The sequence below is a fragment of the Mytilus trossulus genome, unplaced genomic scaffold, assembly GCF_036588685.1.
Source record: "Mytilus trossulus isolate FHL-02 unplaced genomic scaffold, PNRI_Mtr1.1.1.hap1 h1tg000247l__unscaffolded, whole genome shotgun sequence".
Lineage (NCBI taxonomy): Eukaryota > Metazoa > Mollusca > Bivalvia > Mytilida > Mytilidae > Mytilus > Mytilus trossulus.
This window is the reverse complement of record NW_026963318.1, coordinates 322,199-342,444: the sequence shown is the minus strand read 5'-3', so window position 1 is coordinate 342,444 and position 20,246 is coordinate 322,199. Positions and strand designations below refer to the sequence as shown.

Here is a 20,246-nt window from a genome sequence, read left to right as displayed (position 1 = left end):
ATCCTTATATCAGTAAATTTGATTCACCGGGTTGTTGTTGTCGTGCTTTTGAATTAAAACATGATAGACATTATCTAAATTAGTAGAAAACTAAAAGTTGTGTTGAACAAATCCGCAATGTGTTTTGATCATAGAGGGCGCTGATAATGATGAACGAACATTGTCATTGATTTTTTTCTGAGGCAGCTTCCCACTCATTGATGAATATGGTTTGATTTATAGTTAAACAACATCATTTAATTCGTTTTGACAGAAATGAACAGACCCAGACATTTATCGTAAGTTATTCCGATATGCACACGTGTTGGGTTGACAATTCACCAAAAAAAGGGGGACTCGATTTACCGGCTTTCAATAGGACACTCCTTTTTTATAGTATTTTCACAATTGTCAAATATTGTTGTCATTTCTTTCTACGTTATCTCATTTTGGGATCTATTTTTTTCTAAGTAGCAAAAGTATTTTGCCATTGTTAGGAGTGGTTGTCTTTGGTTCATGCAGAGACATTTAATACATGTATTATCTCTCTGCCTCTGGTTCATGTCTGTCATAGCTATCTTCTTCTTCTTTCGGTACAGAGTCAGACTCTTCTTGAGTGTAAATAAATGACTTGCTCATGAAATCATAAAAACTATTTACAGGAAAATTATTTACAAATAAAACAATGTACATCTGGGGTTTAAGGAGTTCTATAATATATATAGCTAGGTGTGTGAAGCTCCTGTCAAGGCCTCTGGCAGGATGGTAAGACTGGCCTTGACTCTTCTAGTGTAGCTGCTTTATGTTTTTTTCCCAATAGAGTGTTCCATTCCCTGGTTGATCTTGGCTATTAATTTGTTTATCATAAATTGTTTTATATTTAGATAGGCTGTAAGGTTTCTCTTTTGAATTGTTTCATATTTTCCCTGTCAGACTAAATGATACAGGTTTTTCTTTTTGTTGAAAACCATATGGTGGCATCCAATATTTTTTACATCTTCTTCATTTGAACTATGATCTATGAGCAAATGATGAGTTTGAATGTCCCTCTGTTCTTTCATTGCTGTCAATATAAGGGAATTTTAAACGAGAGGAATAGCTAGCTATTAAACCAGGCTCCATCTATCTATTTCTACATCAAAAAATGCCTGTCAGGAATATCATATGATACCGCAGTTGTTTATAATCCATTGGTTTGAGCTTTTGCCATTTGCTTTTAAGGACTTTCTGTTTAGAATTTTCCTCAGAGTCCCATATTTTTGTTATTTTACTTTTCATTTAAGTTTTGGTGGATATTTGTCTAATTTGCAATCATACATCCTTAATTTTAAAATCATGATCATGTTCTGTTGTATTATCGAAAGGTTTTATGATTAAAAGATACACCAATCATCCAATGTTATATCTGATGTAGACATTTATTAGATGAAAAAAAAACGGTTCATTCTTGACATTGTGTTATATTTATCTTTTTTGATATTGGTTAGTGTTGCATTCATTTTTGTCGAGCCTTCGACTTTAGTCGAAAAAGCGAGACTAATCGATCCTACATTCCGTCGGCGGCGTCAACAAATATTCACTCTGTGGTTAAAGTTTTTGAAAATTTAATAACTTTCTTAAACTATACTGGATTTCTACCAAACTTGGACAGAAGCTTGTTTGTGATCATAAGATAGTATCCAGAAGTAAATTTTGTAAAAATAAAATTCCATTTTTTCTGTATTTTATTTATAAATGGACTTAGTTTTTCTGCGGCGAAACATTACATTCACTCTGTGGTTAAAGTTTTTAAAATTTGAATATCTTTCTTAAACTATACTGGATTTCTACCAAACTTGGACAGAAGCTTGTTTATGATCATAAGATAGTATCCAGAAGTAAATTTTGTAAAAAAATTAATTCATTTTTTCCGTATTATACTTTTAAATGGACTTATTTTTTCTGCCAGGAAACAACACATTCACTCTGTGGTTAAATTTTTAAAAAATTTAATGACTTTCTTGTACTATTTTAAATTTGTACCAAACTTGGACAGAAGCTTGTTTATGATCAAAAGATAGTATCTAGAAAGGAAATTTTGTTAATATTTGGTACCTGTGTATCTGTATTTTATTTATAAATGGACTTAGTTTTTATTTCAGTTTACATTACATACAGTCTGCAGTTAAAGTTTTTAAAACATTTATTCGATTCATAAACTATCCTGAATTTTAACCAAACTTGCACAGAAGCTTCTTACAATCAGAAGATTGTATCAAAAGGAATATTTTTATTGAGTTTTTTCCTCATTTTTGTTGAGTCTGCGATTTACAGCAAAAGTAGGCGAGACACTGGGTTCCGCGGAACCCTTACAAATTTTTTAGCAGTATTTACTATCTGGTAATTATAGTGTTTATGATTTTGACACACCTACATCCATTTACATCACACCCGTAGCCAGAGGTGGTTCATAAGAACCCCCTTGAAAATAAAAAAGCACTGTTAAAGTGTTAAAGTCAACATTCTGTTTGAATTGTGATTGTTAAAGTTGAGTTTTCAAGGCCAGTTGTATATTTGTAGCATTAATTTTGTTTATTTTCTTTGGTTACATCTTCTGACATCAGACTCTGACTTCTCTTGAACTGAATTTTAATGTGCGTATTGTTATGTGTTTACTTTTCTACATTGGCTAGAGGTATAGGGGGAGGGTTGAGATCCCACAAACATGTTTAACCCGCCGCATTTTTGCGCCTGTCCAAAGTCAGGAGCCTCTGGCCTTTGTTAGTCTTGTATTGTTTTAATTTTAGTTTCTTGTGTACAATTTGGAAATTAGTATGGCGCTCATTATCACTGAACTAGTATATATATATTTGTTTAGGGGCAAGCTGAAGGACATCTCCGGGTGCGGGAATTTCTCGCTACATTGAAGACCTTTTAGTGACCTTCTGCTATTGTTGTTTTTTTCTTTGGTCGCCTTGTTGTCTCTTTGACAAATTCCCCATTTTCATTCTCAATTTTTTGAACATGAAGTTATAGAAATATAGTGTGTAATTATTTAAAAGCCAAGCATTGATTAAAATACAGACATACCTCCCAATTTTTCAAAATGCCAATGGGGGTCTTATGTGCAAGATGGCTCATATAGTCCTACAAAGACTTCAATAGGGGCTTCCAATATATTTTATTTTTGTTTTTTTGCTTCTTCTGACATGCTTTTACAAGCCTATCGCCATTGTAAAATTGATAGTTTTGTTTAAAGTTGTGGACAATATTGCTCTTTTAAAATTTCCATTTTGGAGCCTCCATGGTGGAAATCCTCCGCAAATAGTGACATTTGGCAGGTATGCACAGATTTATCAGTTGCTTTAGGAAATTAGGAATATACATGTAATTCTGAGAAATTCTTTGGCCAGTATACATGTATGTAGTTTTGGTCATTGTTGAAACCTGAATGATGAATTACAGTTGCTCAAATTATGTTATTTTGTCATTGATGGACAGTTGTCACATTGGCAATCATACCACACCTTACTAGTATATATGGATTTCTGATTTGTCTTTCCACTGAATCCTTTATCACAAGGCAAACAAAGTAAATAAATAAAAAAGTTAAGTCCATTTTACAGCATCTTTCCATACATTTGGAGCAGACACTGATAAATGTGTACTTTTAAAAGAACAAATATAATGCATGTAGTTGAAAAAGACAAAAGGCTAAAGATTTCGCAAAACAAATAAAAAAAACTGGGAAAAAATATGGAAGTCATAAAAACAGTTTTGGATAATTACATACTATTAGACTATAGTGAACAAACGCCTTGTTAATCTTCAGTACGATATAGAATCTCTGTCTTTAAATGATATTTTGTTATTTCTTTTATTTAGGAGTTCTGGTAACTCACTTTATGAATTGCTGAGTTTAGAAAAATCAGCAACACATGATGATATTAAAAAGGCTTATCGCAGAGTAAGTACTCATACAATGTTCATTAGGTTCAAGACTGAATTTTAGTTTATTTTAGAATGGCCTTGCCATTTTCATGAAAGACATTAACACACAGAGTAGATATACTTAGATAAATTAAATTAATAGTCATGATAGTTGAAGGATAGGTAAGATCAATACTATTGCTTAAATTTTTGATTCAATGTCATTTGATATTATACATATATTTGATTAATCCACCAGTCAATTACCTGTGTTTCACTAAGGCCTATACAAAACATTTATTTGTATCAACAGCAAAAGTCTACATTAAAGAAAAATGTGGAGTTATCCTTTTTACTCAGTTTGCAAAAATTGAGTTTCAATTTAGACACACACCATCCCAGAATACACTGTCATCAGGGTAGCACTAGAGTTCATGAAAAATAAATGATTATCAGAATTATACAGGTCAACTATTGAAACAACATTTGTTTTTAAAAACAGAACTTTTGATCACTTGACTTTTGCAATAAAATTTCTAATGCAAAATATCTATCTATAGAGATTAGTGATATTTGTCTTTTATTTCAGTTGGCTTTAAAGTTTCATCCTGATAAGAATCCAGATGATCCATCTGCTGCGGAAAAGGTAAGAAAATCATAAATCTTTGTCATATTTCTATTCCCTAATGGATTCTTGTATTAAGAATTTGAAAATAGCAATATAATATATTTTGTTTAGATCTTAAAGAAGGTACAATTTGGGGGTAAATTGTTTTTCAAATTTTCTGTTAAATTGATTGTTACATCTGAGTTATTTTATAAAACAGCAAATTTATTTTTGTTTGAAATAATAGTAAATTCAACAAAATGTTAGTACAACATTCATATCATGTGGTTCTAATTAGTTAACTTGTTATGTTGGATTCTTGTCTCACTAATTTTTACCACCCATCTCCTTTTAATTGCTCACACAAAATATGTTCCCACAAAATACGATTAAAAAAAACTGAATTTAAAAAGTTATTTAAGATTGGCATGAATGCATGTTTTATTGATATTTAATCAAGTATTTGTATTATCTATTGGAGAGTAAACATATGTATCTGTAACAATAGAGAGACCATTGATTAGTTATAGGTGATAAATACATTGATTATAAACTGTATCCTTGCTCATTGATCAACTCAGAGTGAGAAATGCAACATGTTTATATATCCCCCATGAGAGCTTTTTTGTGACATAATTTTTTATGGAGAGAGAAAATTAGCCCAGGATTACAACAGAAGTAGATGATTTATTGACAATAAGACAAACGTAAATTGGTGTCTGTTCTGTTCTAGACTGATAGCCAGTTTATATCAATGACATGAATGGATTGATTTTTAAACAGTTTTGGTCAGCAAAGAGAATAACCAAAGTCTCATTGATATTTCTCATTTTCATTAGTCATGTTAAGTGTACAATTTAAAATCTATAAAAAGACTTTATTTAAGATATTTGTTACCAAGTTTCCTGAGTATAAATTGTTGGACATAGTATTCTATTCTACATTCTGATATTTAAGGAATCTATAGGGCATTAATTAGACCTTAAGATCCACTAAGTTGTCCTAGAAACTAAGAAATCCATTGTCGGTATCAGTCAAGCATCCTTCTGTGTCTATTTTTAATTCAACTCTTACATTGTCTTTTGCTTGAGACTTGACAAAGACATGACAAAATGAGATGGTATCATGTTTGTTATAAAGAACCACTTTTGCTTTACAAAATACTTTGATAAAATGTGTAACCAACTGAAAACATGTGTATGTTTCCACAGAAGATTTTCGCTGAATGGTGTTTCTTGGGTTCTCAAGGGCCAATTGATATTGGGTTATCACTAGACTTAATTGTATTGTGTAAATATTGGTTCATTTCTAATTTGATTACGGTACAGTTTCATGAAATATATTAGGCTACAATAATGCAAATTGGTCAATCCTAGACTAAATTCTTACAATGACCACAGGTCCTTTGAGTAACACATACAAAAAAGTAAAAAGCATGACAAGCAGTTTGTTATTGATTTCAAAGAATCACTGGTGATTTTCTCCAAAATTGAAGAACGTGAATACTAAATATGTTATGTTATCACTGATTGTGAATTGTAAGTTTCCCAGGGGGGAAATTGCACTAATGGAAATAACATTTTTTGATTTGCAAATAGCTATCCAAATAGAATTCAATTACCATGATTCCCAAAATAGATTAATGGTTTAAGGGATTGATGATTTTTCAAACAACATTAGGATTTTGAAAATTGTTATAAATGAAACTATGAATTATAAAAAATAGAAGATTATTCTTGTCTAATGATATGTTTATTTTTTTCAATAAAAGGAGATGAGAGATTAACATTAAATTCAGTAAATGTCTTTTGATGTTCATTTTTTAGGGGTCATCCATAATTGTCAACCATTTTCCAAAGTGTACACAACGTACACTTGGGGGGAGGGGGTTAAAAAATCAACATTTTTACCGTACGCTTTTCAAAAAAAATAAGATAAAAAACAAGTCTGATATATTTCAGTTTATTTTCATTGCAAATTTCTATATTAAATGCAATTATAATAGACAGGATCGTCTTTATAATGATTGATTCTTTTCTTGAAATCTGAAAATAGTTGATGCACACTTTTAGAGGGAGGGGGGGTCTGAAAAAGTGTATGTTTTGTACACTTTGGAAAATGGTTGACAATTATGGATGACCTCTTAGTTTGTTTGGAATTTAAGAGATGAAAAATGAAATATGACTAGACAGTTGCTTTTGTTATTTACTGGATTGCTATGAATCCTTAAATTTGCAAGATAGTTGCTTTTACATTTCTTCACTTGCTTTGGGTCATAAATTTACAGTTTCAGCTATAAATTTGAGAGATAATGACATTTTAAATAGCTGTTTATTGCCTGCAATTACTGGAAAAAATAATTAATGTTCCTGTTTCCAAATCAATAGAATGTAGGTTGATTCACATTATGTCAAAGAAAATGTATGGAGGGGTTGAACACCACATAAAAACAAAAGTTATTGGTGCTCTCTCTCTATATATATATATATAGATCTAACATTGTTGGGTTGATGTTTAGACGAGTTGTATTTATATATATATACAACTCGTCTAAACATCAACCCAACAATGTTAGATCTATATATCATGTATATATATTTTTTTTTTATGAAAAATATTTCTTTAACTCCATTTGAACTTGTCAGAGTGGCTTTTAAGTAAAGATGGGAAATGGAAAATTCAAAAGTGTTTTTAGACAGTGTTAGATCATGCAAATACATAGGTATTCAGATTTCTGTTTTAAAACACATGATCTGAAAGATGATTAGAGTAATGGGGTGTTTGTGAAATCTATAAATATCCACTTAAAAATGTATAAGAATATCTCCCCCCACCACCACCACCATCAAAATGTATGTAAAATATACAAATCTTCTGTCATGTCTGTATATACATTCTTTTTACCCAATTGTCTGAACCAGATGTATATATTTGAAAATATCTGCTATTAATTTTATGTACTAGTTCTGCACAAGATTTACTCAACAGTAAAAAAAAAAAAGAAAATCAACCTATCAGTTGAATCAGGAAATCGTGAAAAGAAACATACTGCTTAGAACTGATTATTATACCCCCGCTTTAAAAAAGGGGGGGTATACTGTTTTACCTCTGTCTGTCAGTCCGTCCGTCTGTCCGTCAGTCCATCCGTCAGTCAGTCCGTCCCATGAAACTTTTGTCACATTTTTTTCTCAGGAACTACAATACAAGGATTTCTGAAATTTGGTTTCAGGGTTTATCTAAGTCAGCTATACCGTGTGATGCGTTTTCAGATTGATCACTTGACAACTTCCTGTTTACCAAACACTTGTATGATTTTACACATGATAGCCAAGTTGAAAATTTTCGTCACATTTTTCTCAGGAACTACAATACAAGGATTTCTGAAATTTGGTTTCAGGGTTTATCTAAGTCAGCTATACTGTGTGATGCGTTTTCAGATTGATCACTCGACAACTTCCTGTTTACCGAACACTTGCATATTTTTACACAATTAATATTATCCACTTGCGGCGGGGGTATCATCAGTGAGCAGTAGCTCGCAGTTTCACTTGTTTTGCAAGCTTTTGCCAATGTTTTAAGTTAAATAATCATTATTTACTGTTATATTTGACAGTTTAAAGAAATAAGCCATGCCCACACAGTATTAATAGACACAACACGACGCCAAATATATGATCAATATGGATCTATGGGACTATGGGCTGCTGACCAGTTTGGTGAAGAAAATGTTAATGTATACCTGATGCTTACCAGTAAATGGTGTAAAGTAAGTTGTTGTCTGATATTTTAAACTTTAAGCAGTGCTTATATGGACCATAATTTGCTATTGGGCTCCGTTTCCTATAACTATAGAAAAGTGATAAAATGTGAATTACTGTAAGAAAAGTTGCAACTACATCTAAAGATGCCATTATTTTTATCAACATACAAGTGTATGCTACACTTCCCTACATAAAAAATTAAAATATACGAATTTCAAAGATTCTACAACCGTATTTTTGTGTCGTTTCTCGCGTTATTTATTGCTTCCGAAGAGCATAACGCTGACTGATTTATAGATAATCGTCACCGGCAAATTCGTAACTTTTGCTTTCAAATAACAAAGAACATCGACCGATAAGAATAGTGAGAAGAAAATGCCGAGAACTATAAGTATTTATGTAGCAGATGTAAGAACAGTGGCCTGATTTATGCGTCCGATTTCATAACGCAATTTTAGATGATGTAATCTGCTTTGTTGTAATAGAATTCTTAAAAACAATATGCAAATATGAACTCTCGCGAGATGTTCAAACAGGTGAATCCGAGATGATTTACATTCTTGTTTTGATCTTCGTAGTAATTAAGTAAGAAAATTACGTTGCCGTTATGCGTTACATTTCACACGAAACAGAAGTCCAATTATTTATTAAAATTGTTTTTGTCCTTAAGTTCTAACCATTTCCGGTCATACGTGAAACATATGACTAGCATGTGATCACGCCATTACTGCCGGATGTACGAAATACTAGGTCTAAACATTGTTTTTGTTTCCAACGGGATGTTAGCATACATAATCTGTAGACTTGTTTCGTCTTGTTTAAAAGGGAAAATACAATTGTCAAAGAGATTGCGCCGGTGGTCTGTTATTTTTCCTATGTGCATAATGTTACATACGATCCTGTGTGAAAATAAATGCCCAATGACTTGACAAAATCGATTTCATATTTGACAGACGTTAGAACACACTTCGTTTCCCGATAATGACGTGAAGAGTCCTTGGAAAAATCAATCGAAATTACGTCTCTTATCATTGTACCAATGCTCGTTGGATTGATTTAACTTCAGCAGTAAATATTACTGGATATTTTAGGTGAATAAATATAATTTAATAAAAAATACATGTTAATATACCGTTACACTTGGAATGTACAAAGTTGGAATCCTGTCACAGTTTTTAATTAATATTTTTTATTCATGTTCTGCAAACACTTATCAGAAACGCAATAAATTTGTCAAAGGAGAAGTAAACTTTTAGCATGCATGACTTGAAAGGAAGTACTTTATTGATTTTAGCCCACTAAAGTAGGTTAAAATGTGGAAACCCTGTAGATGGTGTACATGTCACAAGTATCACATTGTGTCTATTTTAAAGATTTTAATTCCAAGTTAAAGGATTTTTCTTTACTGGATTTAAAGAATGTTACATTGCCAATGATTTGGAATAAATTGTATATATTAACTGGAAAATCAAAACCAAATATAAATACATTTTGTTTGCTTAAACATCATGATTCAACGATTATGGTATCCTGTATCAATGGAGAAAATATGGAAAATTCTGAATAAAATGTACTAATTGTTTTCAAAACAAGCACATATTTAGGAGTTTTATAATACTGTTACATTTAAGATGGATTTTAAGAAAAAGTATACTGTTCAGATTAATTTAAGCAGATTTTGCAATAAAATAAAACTAAAAAAATGCTTTCGGTTTCTTATGGTTTCCTGTCAGGTTTAAAAAAAACTTTAATATAACATTGAAAATAGATTTTAAATATTAACATGAAGCAAGTAACACTAGTAATGGTGTTTATTTATGCCTTTTGAATTATATTGTGCAAAATAAAGAAAATAAAGATCGGTTTCCTGTTTGGTTTCATGTCACGTAAACGGTGAATCAAAATGTATTAATTTTTTCTCGAAAAACTCAATTGTTCCATTCATACTATTCTAACACCAACACAACCCATTAAATAAAAGTTTGAATTTTAGAACTTATAAAAAAGGATACAAAAAGAAACCAAAGGCCGAATACCAAATTATGGTCCATATACAGTTTAGTCATCATATAAGTCTGTGCTATGCATTATAGATGTATGGAGCATCTGGAACCTCTCGTCGATGTAAATAAAGACAAGTTATAGGCTGTAAATGGAATGTGTAGTAGACAACTAGTTAGACAATTAGATGATAAATATATATGTTGCCTTCTCTTTTTGTGTGTGATATAGATATTTTTGTAATAACATGAATTCACTGTTTCACATAATATTCATCTTCAAACATAATTTCTGAAGTATACTCTCATGTCACATGGAATCATCATATTTAATCATTTTGACTTGCTGACGAGAGTTTCATTTTATAAGAAATTTAAATTGTTATATAAAAGTGTCAATAATTTTTTTATTTTTTTTTGTAGGCATTTTTTATATGTTGTGGTCTGATAACATGCTGTTATTGTTGTCTCTGCTGTTGCTGCTGCTGTGGAAAATGTCGACCAGAACATCCGGAGGATGACTACGCAAATTTACATGTAAGTTTTGTACTCCGAGCAAGGTTTCATTACTTTAAAACTTTCTTGGTTTATGATCAGGCCTTTTTACAAACACTTCTTTCTGTTTGTTAATACATTCAGGACTTCAACTTCATCAAAAACTACCTTGACCAAAAACTTTAACCTGAAATTTGCATTATCATTTTCTATGCTCATTGAAATTGGGGTGAAAACACTAATTTGGCATTAACATTAGAAAAAGCATATCATAGGGTACATGTGAACTGAGCTTCAAGTTGATTGGACTTCAGCTTCATCAAAAACTGCCTTGACCAAAAACTTTAACCTGAAGCGAGACGAACGTAAGGAAGGACAGACGGACAAAAGAACAGACGTAGAAACCAGAAAACATTATGCCCCTCTACTATTGTAGATGGGGCATAAAAAACCTTTTCAATGATCAAAATTGGTGTTTGTCAAACTGCTATATAACCAGTGTAATTTTTCTGTCAAATTGGTTGGTTCAAAATTTCGGTAGTTTTCATATTTCTGTTAAAAGGTCAAAGTAAGTACTTTGACAAAATTTTATGAAAATTAAACTAGCCAAATTAATTTTGGTGCAAGTGTTAGGTACCACCTTAAAATTCAGCGTTATTTGCAACATCTATCCCATCACTATAAAAAAGATATCACTTCTGAATTTAGAGTTATTGTATATTCTGTTAATTTCCAGACTCCTTTGCAGGATGAATTCAGTTCTACACCTGAAGAATCACCTGTGACCTCACAACCCCACGGTGGGCCTATTCCTATTCCTGCTCCAGGTAGCGATAGCGTTACAGAATCAACTACACTAAAACCAGAAGCCAAAAGTTACGGTGCAGGAGAAGATTCACCGAAAGCACCAGAAAAAGTAGCTGAAAATGGAGTCAACAGACAGAGCTAACCAAAAGAGAACTTAGAACAAATTGTTACCTATTATACAGTTAAAATTGTATCAGGATGTATTTAGTTGTGCCCTCTGGCAGTCCTGATAAGATTTACACCTTCCCTGAATTTTGTTACTACTGGGGATTCATTTATTTTTAGTGGGTACCAAATTTTGTGGATATGGGAAAAAATAACGTTTTCTTGGCTATTTGATTACATGGTGTTGCCAAAGTCTGCATGCATTCCTATAGAAAACTGGCACTTTGTTGAGATTTGATTTTATGGTTCACCTTTACCATGAGATCTACAGAAATTGGTATCCCAATAATGATAATGAATCCACTGCATATTCATTGTTTAATTTTGAACAATATATTGTTTAGTCTATTTATAATAATTATTCTGTAAATCTTTTTAATTATTAAATTTTCTAACTTTAAACACACGCAAATGTCTTTGTAGTATTTATTGTGATATTTCTTGTATTCAACATTTCATTATGTTTCCTTTACTTTATATTGTTTTACACATTTTTAACTATAATACATGTATTGTAAGAATATCACAGTAGTTAAACAGAATCTGTGTAAATCTAGGTAGAAGTTATTAGATAAAAATGTAGTTTTACTCTATCTTTCATGGTAGTTAAACAGGTAAATCTAGGTAGAATTTATAAGAAAAATTGAAGTATTACTCTAAAGCTAGAACACAAGTCATTTTTGTTGTGGGACCTCATTAACCATTTCTTATTGTGTAAAACTAAATTGCTAGAATTTATACTTTATAAAATCTTACTAGTTAGAACATTTATCCAGTGCAATGATCATATATTAATATTGTTTACATGAGTTGTGTGAAAGATCTGGTTTTTTTTCAATTTTCAAATACTGTGGATTCATTTATTTTCATGGAAACTTATTTTTGAGGATTGAGGATTATTGTATTTTTGTTGTTTTGCCAAAGTCTGCATCCTTTAGAAAGTGTGTAACTTGTTTTTAACATTTAAATTTCACAGTTCATCTATAAGTATCCCATAGATAACAGGCCCGTAGCCAGGAATTTCCAAGGGGGGGGGGGGGGTCGTTGGACTCACAAACTCGACTTTAACAGTCACAATTCGAACAGAATATTGACTTTAACAGTGCTTATATATATAAAAAAAAGAAGATGCGGTATGATTGCCAATTATTTGTTTTTAAGGGTGTTCAGCCCACCCACCCTGTCTACGGGTATGGATAATGATGAATTCACAGTAGGTATAGAACCAAGCTTGGTATAGGTTATATGGAGAGGTACTTTATTATATTTATGTCCTTTGTCTGACAAAACAATATTTATTTATCAGCTGAATAAAGATTAGAACCCTAGTTCTCAGTTACTGGAAGTAAGGAAGTTAATGCTTCTGTAACTTGTGCTGTCCCATTTTTGCATGCTCAACTTAAAAGTGGGACGTTCAATCTTTTGCGAGGTCAAACCAAAAACTTTAAAATTTTCCTTTGCTCCTTCTTCTCAGAGCACTCAACATATAGGGATAATAACATAAGCTGTTTGGATCAGAATATCTAGGTAAGGAGACATTCTTTCATGATCAGTGACTCGCAAACTAGCACATTGTAAATCTGGCTCAGATTGTTGATCTAGTACAAAGCAGGAATTCATATCAAATTAACATGTTCTTCTCATGAATATTCATGTAGTTATTGCCACTGGATGTTAAACAGCTGTCTATTTATACAGTGTGTACTTGTCATTTGGTATGACCTACTAGGCTACGATTGTTTTTATTTTCATACATTTTGCATGTTTAAAAAAGAAGTAAAATATTGATCCCTCTGCCTTCTCTCTCTAAAATAAAAGTTGATAGCAAGCTTTTCCTTATCAATTTCAAAATGGAAGAGACCCATGTATTATACATGTTATAGTGCTAAATGTTTCTATCCTTTGTCATTAAAACTCTTTTGTTTAAAAATTGATCCCAATATTATATGATGTACCAACTTTTAAATACTCCTACATTAATTCAATGGGAGAATTCTGATTTATGAATGAAGATTGAATCATCTCTATCATACATGTATAACACTGAAAGGTTGTGAAGTTTATATGAACTTTTATTGTTTGACTGTAGAAATCCTATTATTTATTTGTAATTATTTCTACTGTATACATATACTGTATATATACTATGTTTGTATAGTAACAGTATACTATTTGTATATTTTATAACCCATTTATCATATGTTTTTCTAGAATTTCTGTTTGTTAAAATGAAATCATTGAATAACAGGGTATGTTTTTGGGATTCCAATGAAGTTTTAGTAAGAAAATATTGGATAAATCAACTACTGTTTATGGTGAGTTGAATAACACCTGTATCACTCAGATTACAATTTTACCTTCACATCTAAGTTTGTATTTAGCCTATTAAATACTTATTTAGCCTTGAGAATTGAAAGGTCAGTTTCCCATTCATACAATAGAATTGATAAATTTGGCTTCATGCCATTTACCTTGTCCAAAATTAAGGTCACTTTATTGTTATTGTGATATTGTTAAAGTACAAAAGAACCCTATATTCTGACCAATACTTAAAACTTTGTGCATCTTGATTTAATTCATAAAAATCTGTTAATGTTGAGTTTTAGGGGTTATTTAAGGTTATATTAAATTGCATATTTCTTTACATGGTAGTTTTTTTTTTAAATGAGACCTGAAATTTTAAATGTGCATTGAACAATGCTGAAGGTTAAAATAATCATATAAACTAGAATGAAGAAACATCTTGGTCCCAAAAAAAACATCATCAACCAGGATATGATATTCCAAATATTAAATTATCATTGTTTATTATACTAATATCAGTTGAAATTTCAAGCCACTGTTTTTTATGTTTACAATTAAGGTCATGTCCCAACAGAAAATCAATAAATATGACATTACAATGTACTCTTAGCACAAACACATAAGGTCACTGTGAAATATACAACTAGGGCAAGAAACTATCAGTTATATCAAACCAGTTTGACCAGATGTTTAGTTTAAAACCAGTTTTACTAGATGTGTCCTATATATTGACAATGTAAATGACATGAGGACCTGCATGGGTTTTTTAATATCTGTATTCTTTAAATTTTTATGGCATTTTCATTTTAACATGTTTAATAGCCTTAAAAATAACTCTCATTCTGTAAAATGTTCATGAAATTGATTTTACTATATAGTCTTTTTGTTACAAGATTATTTATCAGTTATGTACATAGATCATTATATTATCAGTATTGCATTACAGTTACTAAAGTTACCTTTTCAAGTTATTTTGCACATTTATTATTTATACTTTTGCACCACAGTATTCTCTATATTTTATTTTATTGTTCATTTTCTCTTTTCTCTATTTTTTTGTTGCTATTACATGTATTCTCTATTCTGTAAACCCCATTCTGACCCTCATAGGTAAACTTCTATTGTATGAATGGGATAAACTGACCTTTCAATTCTCAAGGCTAAATAAGTATTTCATAGGCTAAATACAAACTTACCTGTCAAGGTAGAAATGTAATCTGAGTGATATCGGTGTTTTTCAAGTGACCATAATCATCGAGGAGAATTCTAGTACTCACATATTTTTTTTCTTGCTGCAAAACAGGCAAAATAAGTTGCAACCATTTTATATTTGCTAACTCTGTTCCTTTTTGGACCACTATAATTTTTAACCGGATTTTTGTGACAAAAATGTCGGTAATTGATTTGGGGATGTACGGCGGTTGGGCAGTCGGGTGGGCGGTAAACAAATGTTGTCTGTGCATTTACTCATGAACCATTCAACCTAAGCTTTTCAAATTTTAATATGTTGATACTGATGACAAAATAGAGGTCAAATTAGATTTTGACGATTTTCACTTTCACCGTTCATCAGTTATGGTTCTTGTGATATTGCCAGGACACAAATGAATGTTAATAAATCCGGTTTGCTGTCGTTGTGACAGCCTCTTGTTGGTCTGTATACCTGACAGGTCTACCCCTTAACTGTGGACTCGCATATAATGTATCTACTTTTTTTTTGGTTGGGTTCAGGGCAAAAGTCCTATGGTAAAGGCTGGATGTATAGACTATGATTTCCAGACTTCATTACTACTTTTAGAGAACTAATACACAGTACATTGTTGTGATTCTTTACATTTTATTAATGTATTTTTTAGACAAATGTTTTAAACGGTTTAAACATACTCGAGAAATTCAAGTAACAAACTCGTACTATTTTATTGAAAACTTGAGGTAATAATATTGAAAGTTGAGTTATCTTCCTTTGTTCATAATTTTATTTGAACAAGGTTAATGGTTAATATGGACCATTTCATCTTCTTTCTAATACCATGGCATGCTATTAGTACATTGTAATTCACTCAGATCCTAATCTTATCTACTTATCTTCTAACCACATGGTACATTTTGTTACATTTGTTTACTAATTTATTGTATATGTATTATATCTGTTTGTGAAAGATAACATGACTAGTTGCCTACAAAAGATGTAGGGCAAAGTATTCCATTCAAAATCATGTGATCATTTATATTGTGTTATAATAAACAAATAAACATTTACTGCTCTTATACAGTTGTTTATTTATAGATATTTAAGAGTTTTAATAGTAGTATGTTTCATTGCTTATTAAATTTCTTCTGTGTTTACTTCTACGCATAAACAGTTCAAGTCACATGACTGTAAATAGTTTTGAAAGGTTTTCATTGTCCAGTGTCTATCTGTGGATCAAAACTGTTGTCTCTTTGACACATTCCCCATTTCCATTCTCAATTTTATTTGAAAAGTTCACATGAAAATTATGAAGCCACCAGTATGATCAGGATCCAGGACTACATAGAAAAATAAGATGTATGATTGCCAATGAAATAACTTTCCACCCAGAGTTCAAATGACCTAGAATGTAGCTACTATTGGTGATGGTATAGAAATTCTGTTGATGATGTAAATGTAAGCTAACTGTATTTAAATCGTCCGGTCTTGTTAGTGCTCTCACCTGTTCAGTCAGATTTCATCAATGTCTTTGACTATTTTGAAACAGGGCTTCCAAAAATTTTCTGAGCCAGCCGGACATTTTATATCTGATCCGAATTTTAATCCCTAAGACTAAGTCACAAAAAGAAATTTTGGTAATCAGACAGATGGCCATCCCAATGATTGACATAATGTTTTTAATCTAAATTAGATTAAAAACGATATCAAACTTTACTTTGATATGAATTTGATGTTCTGACATAAACTGTTAAAATTGGCATTGCATCATTCAAAGTGCGCACATAAGCGTGCTCATATCTGCATTAGACTATTTATTTGGGCAAAATGACGTTGTCTTGAACTTTGAAATTTGAAAATCTGTGCCAATCAACCATCTTAACCAGAGCTATGCTCCTTGGAAACACTAGATATCATTGAGATGGGAGCCATCTCTGTGGGCCCCGCTGTCAATAACGTGGGGTAAATAAGTTGTATGGATAATCTGATATTAAGCATTATTTGAAGTTATTTCATAGTCTCACGTGTGATTTTGATCTAAGATTTTAAGTTAAAACTGATAAATATTCTCAACTTACTTTCATAGTATAATAGTGATATGACTGCATGATGTGAACTCATTGTTGACTACTCTAAGGTGACTTCTGGATATATGGATTGATATTTGAACAAAATGTTTAAGTGCTGCCCAATTGATATTTGTCACATATTTTTAGAATTATGCCTTCAATATATTATGACCCACCAAGTATAAAGTATGAAATATTTACGGTTCTCGAGAGGTAGAGCGGACACAATTTGTTAAGAACAACGAACGGATGGACAGACCGACGGACTTACCTTTGACCTAGGATGCATACATTATGACACATTCTCTGGTGTTGGTTAATATATATGTTAGTTGAAAATGTTTGTCAGGTATAAAGTATGAAATAATAACAGCTGTCCTCTCAAAATATAGTGTGGATCAAATTTGTTAGTGATGAACAGACCAACAGACAGACAGACCTTTGACCTAGGAAGTGGTACATGCATCATGACACACCCTCTGGTGTTGGTTAAAATGGATGTCAAGTATAATATTTAAAATCATAACGGTTCACAAGATATAGAGTGGACACAATCTTCACAACAGGACACGGGGTTGTCAACTGAAACCAAAGTATTTTTACCTTCACCTTTGACCTAGGAAGTTGTACATACATCATGACACACCCTCTGGTGTTGGTTAAAATGGATGTCAAGTATAAACTTTATATCATAAGGGTTCTCAAGATATAGAGCGGACACGGTCTTCACCAAAGGACACAGGGTTGTCAACTGAAACTAAAGTTTTTGACCTTGACCTTTGACCTAGGAAGTTGTACATACATCATGACACACCCTCTGGTGTTGGTTCAAATGGATGTCAAGTATAAACTTTGAAATCATAAGGGTTCTCAAGATATAGAGCGGACACGGTTTTCACCAAAGGACACAGGGTTGTCAACTGAAACTAAAGTTTTTGACCTTGACCTTTGACTTAGGAAGTTGTACATACATTATGACACACCCTCTAGTGTTGGTTAAAATGGATGTCAAGTATAAACTTTGAAATCATAAGGGTTCTTAAGATATAGAGCGGACACAGTCTTCACCAAAGGACACAGGGTTGTCAACTGAAACTTAAGTTTTTGACCTTGACCTTTGACCTAGGAAGTTGTACATACATCATGACACACCCTCTGGTGTTGGGTTAAAATGGATGTCAAGTATAAACTTTGAAATCATGACGGTTCTCAAGATATAGAGCGGACACTAAAGTGTTACGGACGGACGGACGGACAGACTGATCACTATAGGGCGACCCGCCTTAGGCGGGGCCCTAATTAATTATATGGAAAACTTCACTGTTGGTGCTATCATGTGTGCAATACTTGCCAGATTTTCATTACCAGTACTGTTATATCATAGGTTTATATCAGCAATGTCTTGGATGATTTTGAAAATTCTTGGATCAAATTAGAGTCATGCCCCCTTGGAAATATTTATTATATTAAAAATTGCTTTGTTAGGGCTCTCATATGTTTTATGAAAGGTTTATATCATCAATGTCTAGGACAAAGGACTAGGTTCAGTAAGACCCCTTTTTGGACCCAAAATGTAGCAGTTTTACAAAATTGTGATAATGTAATCATGAAGCTATTTATTGGAAAGTAGAATGATTCTGTTACATTATAATGGGCTGTTTTTGACAATACAATGCACATATATCAGGTACTAGCATCATAAAGTCATGCTAAATTACTGAAATCTTCACAAAATTAGCATTTTAGTTAAATTTTATACTGTTTCTGTCTAAAATGAAAGTGGCCCCTGACGATTTTTGGCAAATTTGATAGATTTTTCATATTTAAGCTTGAATCGGAGCGTTTTTAATGACTTAATGACTTAATCAGTTAAAATATTTCACTTAAACTAATTAAATGAATTGAAATAGACAAGTGTTTAAAAAGAGTTTAAAATATTTCGTCAGATAAACTTGACCAAAATCGCCCCTTACCGGACCTACTCCTTTGAAAATTTACCTATTGTTTATAGTACCTGAGAAACAGTCCCAACAAGAACTAGAGGCTCTAAAGAGCCTGTGTCTCTCACCTTGGTCTATGTGCATATTAAACAAAGGACACAAATGGATTCATGACAAAATTGTATTTTGGTGATGGTGATGTGTTTGAAGTTCTTACTTTACTGAACGTTCTTGCTTCTTACAATTATATCTATAATGAACCTTGCCCATTAGTAACAGAGAAAAATATTTGGTAAAAATTTGCATAAATTTACCGAATTAATGAAAATTGTAAAAAATTGACTATAAAGGGCAATAACTCCTTAAGGGGTCAATTGACCATTTAGGTCATGTTGACTTATTTGTAGATCTTACTTTGCTGAACATTATTGCTGTTTACAGTTTATCTCTATCTATAATAGTATTCAAGATAATAACCAAAAACGGCAAAATTTCTTTAAAAATTACCAATTGGAGGGCAGCAAGCCAACAACCGATTGTCCAATTCATCTGAAAATTTCAGGGCAGATAGATCTTGACCTGATAAACATTTTTATCCCATGTCAGATTTCCTCTAAATGCTTTGGTTTTTGAGTTATAAGCCAAAAACTGCATTTTACCCCTATGTTCTATTTTTAGCCGTGGCGGCCATCTTGGTTGGATGACCGGGTCACGCCACACATTTTTTAAACTAGATACCCCAATGATGATTGTGGCCAAGTTTGGTTTGATTTGGCCCAGTAGTTTCAGAGGAGAAGATTTTTGTAAAAGCTAACGCCGGACGCCGGACGCCGGACGACGGACGACGGACGCCAAGTGATGAGAAAAGATCACTTGGCCCTTTGGGCCAGGTGAGCTAAAAACAGCATTGACCAATGAATCGGGAAAATGAGGTACAGGTCAGACATGTACACCTTTCACTATTCCATACAACAGATATAGATGACTCATTAATTATAGTATCTCAGAAGCAAGCTTAGCC

The 20,246-nt window shown here is 32.1% G+C and overlaps 1 protein-coding gene across 2 annotated transcripts; it reads left to right on the top strand.

Moving 5' to 3' along the window:
• The first annotated feature begins 66 nt into the window (after positions 1–66).
• LOC134701617 (dnaJ homolog subfamily C member 5-like) lies at positions 67–12,755 on the top strand. 2 transcript variants are annotated; one of them, XM_063562754.1, is made up of 6 exons: positions 67–278; positions 3,844–3,925; positions 4,478–4,534; positions 8,109–8,261; positions 10,680–10,793; positions 11,488–12,755. In XM_063562754.1, the coding sequence occupies exons 1-6, from the start codon at positions 256–258 to the stop codon at positions 11,698–11,700; spliced, it is 642 nt and encodes a 213-aa protein (XP_063418824.1). In that variant the 5' UTR covers positions 67–255; the 3' UTR covers positions 11,701–12,755. The 2 variants fall into 2 exon arrangements, with proteins under 2 accessions (XP_063418824.1, XP_063418825.1); XM_063562755.1 differs by having other exon boundaries at positions 84–278; positions 11,500–12,755.
• Positions 12,756–20,246: the final 7,491 nt, after the last annotated feature.